Source organism: Salvelinus namaycush, chromosome 4, assembly GCF_016432855.1.
Source record: "Salvelinus namaycush isolate Seneca chromosome 4, SaNama_1.0, whole genome shotgun sequence".
In the NCBI taxonomy this organism is placed as follows: Eukaryota; Metazoa; Chordata; class Actinopteri; order Salmoniformes; family Salmonidae; genus Salvelinus; species Salvelinus namaycush.
Window position 1 is genome coordinate 15554804 of NC_052310.1, and position 9177 is coordinate 15563980.

General features: G+C 41.4%; 1 protein-coding gene across 1 annotated transcript in view; it reads left to right on the top strand.

The window, feature by feature from the left end:
* LOC120045475 (nuclear distribution protein nudE-like 1-A) overlaps positions 1-8533 on the top strand; it is a 30691-nt gene extending 22158 nt beyond the window's left edge. Inside the window, exons 4-9 of the mRNA XM_038990365.1 lie at positions 843-991; positions 1600-1736; positions 1959-2135; positions 2238-2326; positions 3595-3749; positions 6543-8533. Coding sequence (XP_038846293.1) covers positions 843-991; positions 1600-1736; positions 1959-2135; positions 2238-2326; positions 3595-3749; positions 6543-6636 — 801 coding nt within the window. The 3' untranslated portion in view covers positions 6637-8533. The remainder of the gene's footprint in view (positions 1-842; positions 992-1599; positions 1737-1958; positions 2136-2237; positions 2327-3594; positions 3750-6542) is intronic.
* Positions 8534-9177: the final 644 nt, after the last annotated feature.

Consider the following 9177-nt stretch of genomic DNA (forward strand, 5'->3'; position numbering starts at 1 on the left):
CGTGGCTCTGCGTCCATGTTCACATTACGACTCCTGCCATGCGAGTCAGTGAATCACGGCACCGGTGATGGTGAGATACGAATGTGTTAAGAATGTAATCGGTTCATCTTTTTTCTGACTGTATGGTGGTTATTCCAGGCAGGTAAAAATTTTTTCTTGCTTTCATGCCTTTGTTTATGGAAAATACCACAGCAACTAGTTCTCATTCTGACGCCAGAGTAAAGAATCTTAGAGATGCATTCATGTTGTGCAGTATGCGCTACATTTAGACTGTCTGTGACACCTTGTTTAACGCCTTGTTATGACATACTTTTACTTGACATAGGCTAGAATGTGTTTTGATGTAGTCAGTGTAGTATGCACATGTAGTTCATATAAAACGGCATTTCAGGACAAAGCAGGGCTTGTCTGGTCGAGGTTAGTGGTTAAATGATTCAGACGTGATGTATCCAGAAGATATAGGTCAGACAGGCAGGCAGATCCAGTCCCATCTATTGAGCTTGTCACCAGAGAGCTGGAGGAGACATGGGTCACATCATCATCCCATAGCCTGAGAACGCTGGAGCACAACGGAGTGCTCTGAAAAATAGATGACAGAATGTAGGTTAACGCGGTTCCCTCCTTGGGTGCGTTCGACTGTGTAGTGTTAGGAAAATATTTTAGTAAGTAAAACACCATTGGAAGCTTTTAACGTCCTTTACCAATTTTAACCCCCCCCCCCCAGAGGGGTTGGGTTAAATGCGGAAGACACATTTCAGTTGAATGCATTCAGTTGTACAACTGACTAGGTATCCCTCTTTCTTTTCTCTTCTCTCTCCTAATCTCTCCATCCCCCCTTTCAGGAGAAACTGGAGCAGCAGTATGCCCAAAGCTACAAGCAGATCAGCATGCTGGAGGGTGACCTGGGTCAGACCCGGGGCATCAAGGAGCAGCTCCACAAATACGTCCGGGAGCTGGAGCAGTCCAACGACGACCTGGAAAGAGCCAAGAGGTCAGCAAAGAGACCCAGACCACTACACAGTATCTAACAGACACATACTGGATACAGCATTAGAAGACGAGCTGTAGGAGTCATAATTTGATATTTACTGTGTACTTCAGGGTTATGTTCATTTTGGAGGAAAAGGGCAATATCTAACAGTAGTACTAATCTAACAATTTAAGCAAAGGTAGTCATCCTCTGACCATCTTTCAGAAAACAAACCCATATATTTACCCCATGCAGAGAGGTGCTGATCAATGATGGAGGCTGAGGTGCTTGTTGTGTGCTTCCTAGTTAATTTTACACTGTGCTCTTCATTGGGAGTAATCAGACAGATGGCAAATCTCCATTCCAATTAAAACACTTGCCCAATTGGGTCTGATTGCTGTAAATTGGATTGAATTGGATTCAGGTCAGCACTGTCACACATCGCCAGAGATGTAGATTACTTGGAGGAATCGGGACATTTGTTTGTCACTAAACATTCATTTTCTAGTAAAAATTATGAGCTGACGCACACCTAACATTTTTGGTAGAGTTGCTGACTAACAGAGAGTACACTGTATAAATAAAAAGTCACACAAATTAAATGTTTTCTCCTTTATTTCCTTCTGCAGGACTACGATCGTGTCCCTGGAGGATTTTGAGCAGCGTCTGAACCAGGCCATCGAAAGGAATGCCTTCCTGGAGAGTGAGCTTGATGAGAAAGAGTCCCTCCTGGTTTCAGTGCAGAGATTAAAAGATGAGGCCAGAGGTGCTTATTGATCCAGTTTCACTCAAACCACTGCCTGCCTTCACTCATTAGAAAATGAGCTGTTCTCTGTGAAATTAATAGAACCCATGTTCTCACAGCATTGCTTACAGCTGCAAATTATTGTTGGGAGAGACTATAACAGCATTATCCTCAATTTGAATGTCTGGTATCAATATGGTCTGTTTTAGAGTTAAATATTATGTCTGTCTGCTTGTCTGTCAGACCTACGACAGGAGCTCGCCGTCCGAGAGCGAAATACGGACTTGACCAGGATGTCGGCACCCGCCTCGCCCACCCAGGAGGACAACGACAAGATGGATTCCTCTGTCCAGGCCTCACTGTCTCTCCCCGCCACGCCGCTCGCCAATAGTCTGGACAACGCCTTCGCCAACCCAACAGGTACCCTTTTGCTCTGACCCCAACACCTCAATATGTTGCCTAACCTTTTTTTATGTGCAGTATACTGTATGTATTTATCTAATTGTATTTATTTCCCCCCAGAGTTGTCAAACGGCCTTGGTAACTCACTAACTCCCTCTGCCAGAATATCAGCACTCAACATCGTAGGTGACCTGCTTCGGAAAGTAGGGGTGAGACATACATTTGTACATTTGTTTTTTCCATTTGTACAGATCACTATTCACCGTATGCCCTGGTACACTGAGACTGTTGGTGTTTCTCAATATGCATACTACCGTCCTGCGCACTCTCATGCTCCAAGTACATTATCCGAGGATGTTCTCTTGAGTACGTTCTTGTGAGGACTAGCGCATGGAGAACGCATAAAACATTACATTTGAGAAGCACTCGCACTCCTCCTACTGTATTACCTCATGCTGTATCTCCCCATTCACTGAACCTTCTTCCAGCCAGGACAATGGCAACAATAGAGACGAAACAAGAAATAGACAAAGCAAACGTTTTACTTCATAATTATCAGCTAGATATGTGAATCATTGTAATCTAGCTAGCTCGCCAGCTAAACAGGAAAAAATGACCTAAAACGAATTTTATGCAAGGTACAGTAGATGTCAATTCTTCGTGGGTGGGTAGCTAGCTAACAATTCTTTGTGCCTAGCCAGTTAGCCTTACTATGACTTACTATGGACTTACCCATTCACTGAACCTTCCTTCTTCTAACCAAGACAATGGTAGAGACTAAACAATATATACAAAAAGCAAACGTTTTACTTCATAACTGTCAGCTAGTTATATGTGAATTGTAATAATGTAGCTAACCAGATAGTATAAGTGGCAAAAATGACCTAAAACAAATATTATCCAAGGTAGATGTAAATTCTTTGTGGGTAGCTAGCTAACAATTCTTTGTGACTATCTGTTTAGCTAACAGTAGTAGCTAGCCAGTTAGCTCTATTGACTTACTATGGGCTTGTGACCTACGCACTCTATAGTGGGTATTGTAGGCAGGTAACCATGCCAAAATTAACATAGCATGTATTTATTAACGTATCAAGATAAAATATTGTAGTCAAGCAACATATGAGATGTGAATAGGCAACATTTCATTCTGAAGTCGGTGTATTTTCTCTCACTTCAGCTCAAATAATGGCCGCTATTGATTGAGAAAATTTGCATCATTTCTTATGTGGTTGCGTCATATTTATTTTCATACTTTCCGTTGAAGATTGCATCGATGCATGCTTTAAAATAGAGAAGTGCGCTCCGTTTCGCATACTTTGATTTGGACTCATACTCCAACCCTCCCGTGCTCCAATTTGCGTGCTCGGAGCACGGTAGTATGCGTTTTGAGAAACACTCCTTGTCTTATACCATATTGTAATTTCTTGCTAATAGTGGAAGGCCTCTTATCTTTCTGCATTCTCTATGTCCGTCTCAGGCTCTGGAGTCTAAGCTGGCAGCCTGCAGGAACTTTGCCAAGGACCAGAAAGCCAGAAAGTCTTACGCCATCACGGAAAACGGGAACGTGATCAACGGCAACACAGCCAAGTTCTCCCATACCCTCCACATGACGTCGTCGTACTACGACAAAACGTAAGTCGAAGCCCGCTTCCACTTCACCCTCAGTGAGCCACACATTACTCATTGCTGACGAATAGGAAATGAAAGCTTAGATTTTATGAGAAAGAAACTTGGCAAAGGACAACAACGTTTCATAATGTGAAATTGTCTTTATTTGGATATAGGCCTAATGCATTTGTCATTTTTATTTGCTGTGTTAAGCAGTCAGTCACTCCTAAGACCGTTTTGTTTCAGTTAGATTTCTTAACGTTGATAAATTTGACTGTAGAAATGTGTATTTGAAATGCTTGTTTAGTGTTGGGAGTCTATGGAGATGTGTTGAGTTATGGATGTTGATGAGGTCTCAGACCCTTGTGTTTTTCCCCAGCAGGAGAGAGAGGGTCATATTCCCTGCATTACTTCTGGGTAATGGTCTTCCTCCTCCGATGCTGATGATGTGTGGGGAAGTTAGTCAGTCACCTGCATGCTGTTTGATTAACAAGCCTCCCTCCCCTTCCCATCTAGTGCTGAGGTAGACTCACTCACCGTGGGGCTAGATAACTGCTTTGAGTAGTGGTACATTCCCCTGCTTTCTTAACACTATGCTAATACATCCACATGTGATTAATATGTCTGTCTATTTGCTGGTGTGAGTTGGTAGCTTTCAATATAGTGTCATTCAATTTGGATCAATCATCATATTGGGGGAGGGGGAGATTCTCGGAGGTGTGTTTCATGACCCAGAGGAAAGCATGTAGTGCAATGGAAGGGTTGGTTATGGTACAGTACTTTTGATTTTGTGCTCACATTGTCAATTAACTACAAACTACTGCATGTGAACAAGGCACCACAGTTTTGCAGCTGATTCTAAAGTGCAACGTCAAAAGTAATCTTTCACTGTTCTTATGTAGCTGGTGCTGTCCTTCTGTTGTTCCTTGTTGAGGTTGTATTTCAAGGTATACATACTACTAGATGTCCCATATAGAAGTGGTGTGACTGTGGCAAGGTTGTAGTGTCATGGCGTTGTGTTTCTGCTGTGTGAGGAACTATTGATATGAGGCTGACTGAGCATGCTGAGCAAGACATGGTTACAAGGGCACAGTTTGGGTTTCACCGCAGGGAGGAGTGGATTATAAATCTATCTTTACAAGAGAGCACACACTGCCAACGCTGTGCCTTACTATTCAGAGTCCTAGCTTGTTTATAGGACACGAGTTTGAAGTGGAGTATATACTACAAAATAACAGTAGAGCTTAGAATTTACTTTGTTTGCCATGGTCCTAACCATACTGAACAAAAATATAGACGCAACATGTAACAATTTCAACGATTTTACTGAGTTAAAGTTCATATAAGGAAATCAGTCAATTGAAATAAATGAATTAGGCCCTAATCTATGGATTTCACATGACTGGTCAGGGGCGCAGCCATGGGTGGGCATAGGCCCACCCACTGGGGAGCCAGGCCAAGCTAATCAGAATTCGTTTTTCCCCACAAAAGGGCTTTATTACAGACTGAAATAATCCAGTTTCATCAGCTGTCCAGGTGGCTGGTCTCAAAAAATCCCGCAGGTGAAGAATCTGGATGTGGTGGTCCTGGGCTGGCGTGGTTGTGAGGCCTGTTGGCCGTACTGCCAAATTCTCTAAAACGACGTTGGAGGCGGCTTTTGGTAGAGAAATTAACATTACATTATCTGGCAACAGCTCTGGTGGACATTCCTGCAGTCAGCATGCCAATTGCACACTCCCTCAAAACTTGAGACATCTGTGGCATTGTGTTGTTACAAAATAGCACATTTTATAGTGGCCTTTTATTGTCCCCAGCACAAGGTGCACCTGTAATGATCATGCTGTTTAATCAGCTTCTTGATATGCCACACCTGTCAGGTGGATGGATTATCTTGGTAAAGGAGAAATGCTCACTAACATGGATATAAACACATTTGTGCATAACATTTTAGAGAAATAAGCTTTCTGTGCTTATGGAACATTTCTGGGATCTTTTATTTGAGTTTATGAAACATGGGACCAACTCTTTATATGTTGCGTTTATATTTTTGTAAGTTGAACAAACTCCACTAGGTATTTTACATTTGTGCAGGGAGGGGCAAACTAGCTGAGAGGACTTTTAGAACCTTGAAGTCAGTGATCTTCCAATCACATACTTTATAAACGATTTGGCACAGTCTAAACCATAACAGAATCTAAAAATATATTAAGTTTCATTTTTGTCTGCACGTGCCCGAAGCCCTGTGTGTGCTGCCTAGCAGTGTGACCGTGCCAGGGCCAACTGATAGTAGGATAATGAGGACAGAGTGAGGTAACCTGCTGTGGCTCAGGTCACTGGTTCAACCCTGCGCTGTCACTGGGATCCATCGACCACTGGTCACTGGTTCAACCCTGCGCTGTCACTGGGATCCATCGACCAATGGAAAGTGTGCCTGCTTGTGGAGTGACAGAGTTTGCCTTCATTAAAATGGCCCCATTGTCTGGCAGTCTAGTAGAGCTGTAGGCACCAGGGTACCACTGTAAAGTGATACTCCAGTTTATCTACTCCAACAATAGGGCTACATTTTATTTTAGTAGTCTTACATCTAACACTCCCCCATTTGAATTAATTTGCTTAGGTCTAGCCCAGTAATTACAACTCACGTTATTTAAAATGCCATGTAATACCTATCTAATTATTAGGCAGATTTGATGTGTTCTATGGTTTTACCACCTTATAATATGAATCCAGCAAGGTTCATTTTGTAAGGAGCAGCAAGTGAGATGCTGCCTAACCCTCAGTCGACCAGACTAATTCATGTTGTGTTTGTGTTTACAGCAGGGCGGTGAACGGCATGGACCCTGGCACCCTGACAGCCATCACAGCACCCCCCGCTCCCTCCTCCCCTGGCCTCCTGCCTCTCATCATGTGACAGTGACAGACACCACACCCCAATTTAATCTCCCCCCTGCACACACACACACACACCCTGCCAATGGACAAGGCTATATCCTTAAACAGAAAGCATTGTGATGACTTCAAACAAGAGAACGCACATGAAAATGGCTAGCACTATTAAACACTTTTCACATACTGTAATACTGGCCCCTTTTTGCAGCCACTGCGTATTCACAGGCTGTCTGTGTAATTCTGGCCCTTTAGTGCTTGTGCTTTGGTCCTACTGTACATGTGGCTCACATTTTATATGTACTCGCTAATTGTTTACTGCTTGTACATATAGCCCACTCTACACAGACACCCAAAGAGAAGGTTCATCCAAAGAGACGGTATCTATGTAGGATCCTATCCTCTCTGCAGTCATTTTTCAAATCTTTAGTTTAGACAGAAAAAACACGTTATGCAATTGAAATTGTGACACATTGAGGGTTTCCGATATACATGTTACTGTAATTTTATTTAACTGTTACGATTTATCAGAGATGGTGTAGCAAGTGAAACAATATAGATTAGCCAGAGTCTACAGAAGAAGCAAGATGTCTGGATTACTGTAACACATTCATCTAGCAGCATTGCCTCAGACAATGCAGAGGCCCTCTCTAACTCTCCACGCCTTATTTGACATTTCTTATAAATGGAAACTAGGGTTAATGGATTGGCAGCTGGCACACGTGTGTAGATGTGTTTAATAGCCTGGAACGGTCCTTCACCACGTGGACCTGCTCCTAACAAGCTGACTTATTGTCCGTCACTAAAGGTGGTTTAAATCTCTTGTGTCGACCTCGTATGCCTTTCTGACCTTGAGTCTAACTTCAGTAGCCATCTGAAGAATTTAATGTTACAGTTTTGTTTTTATTTATGTAATGTGTTCAAATTAAAATGCATTGTTTTAGACCTGTTCAAAAGGGATGGTGAAGGAAAATACTCATTGTGTCGTTGTGTTCTGGGCTACTTAGTCTCAGCTCAGTTTAACCGTATGACAACGTGCACTGTATTGGTCATATTGATCATTATTTATAGATGTCCACTTGAGTGGTGCTGTCATGGTGTTTTAGACCACTTTTGCCAGTATTCAATTTTTGGATTTTAACTCCCAAGGCTTTCATTTTCGGTGTTGAATTTTCACTGGTATCTTATTGTATTTAAAATATCACACAACCCTGTGTTAGCAACCTATATTGTACGTTAAGAGCACTTTATCCAGTGCAAGTATTTTCACATTATTCTATCAGTTTTATTCAAGTGCAATATTGCCTGTTTGTATGTTTTGTTTATTAATTTTATGGCATGATGTGTTCAAATATATAGGATGTGATTATACATCAATTAGTCATATATCATGATGTAGGATCCGTTGTCTTAAAATGTTGAGAAAATAAATAAATAAAGCCATTCTTTTTATTGTTTTTAAAACTTAAAGTAGTCCACAATGCAAATTTAGCAATTCAACTCTAGCCTCATACCATGAGCTAATACAGATTGTATATTGGAGTTCTCCTTGAATCTAGTTGAGCAATGAATGGGATTGGTTAAATTTAGGCGAGTCATCCTAATTAGTTAAGGTTTCAATAGTGATTCTTTTAAATTTAGGCAATAATTGTGAAGTGAAACAGCTGGATTCGAAACAGAGAATGTAGCTATCGCAACCTATGTTACTGCACAGGCCTGCACCCAGTAGGCTAAAATTTTATTTAAATAGAGGGTGGTCATTAGTCGTGGCTAGAAGGGATCAAGCTTTTGTCAAATTAACATCAGATTTGTTTTGTAGCAAGTTACACTGAACCCAAACCGGCTGTGCGCGTGCCCCATCGTGCATACATTTATTTTGTCCCCCCACACCAAACGCGATCATGACACGCAGGTTAACTTCTTATGGCTGCATCCCGCTACCGGGATCGATATGATAGCAGCCAGTGAAAGTGCAGGGCGCCAAATTCAAACAGAAATCTCATAATTAAAATTCCTCAAACATACATGTGTTTTATATCATTTTAACGTTAATCTTGTTGTTAATCCCACCAAAGTGTCCGATTTTCAAATATGCTTTTCAGCGAAAGCACTACAAACGATTGTTAGGTCACCACCAAACCACAATAAGCACAGCCATTTTTCCAGCGAAAGATAGCTTTCACAAAAAGCAGAAAGAGATAAAAATTAATCACTAACCTTTGATTATCTTCATCAGATGACACTCATAGGACTTCATGTTACACAATACATGCATGTTTTGTTTGATAAAGTTCATATTTATTTTAAAAATCTGAGTTTACATTGGCGCGTTACATTCACTAGTTCCAAAAACATCAAGTGATTTTGCATAGCCACATCGTTTCAACAGAAATACTCATCATAAATGTAGATAATAATACAAGTTATACACATGGAATTATAGATATACCTCTCGTTAATGCAACCGCTGTGTCAGATTTCAAAAAAACTTTACGGAAAAAGCAAATCATGCAATAATCTGAGACAGAGCTCAGAACAATAGCCAAATTAGCCGCCAACAGAAACC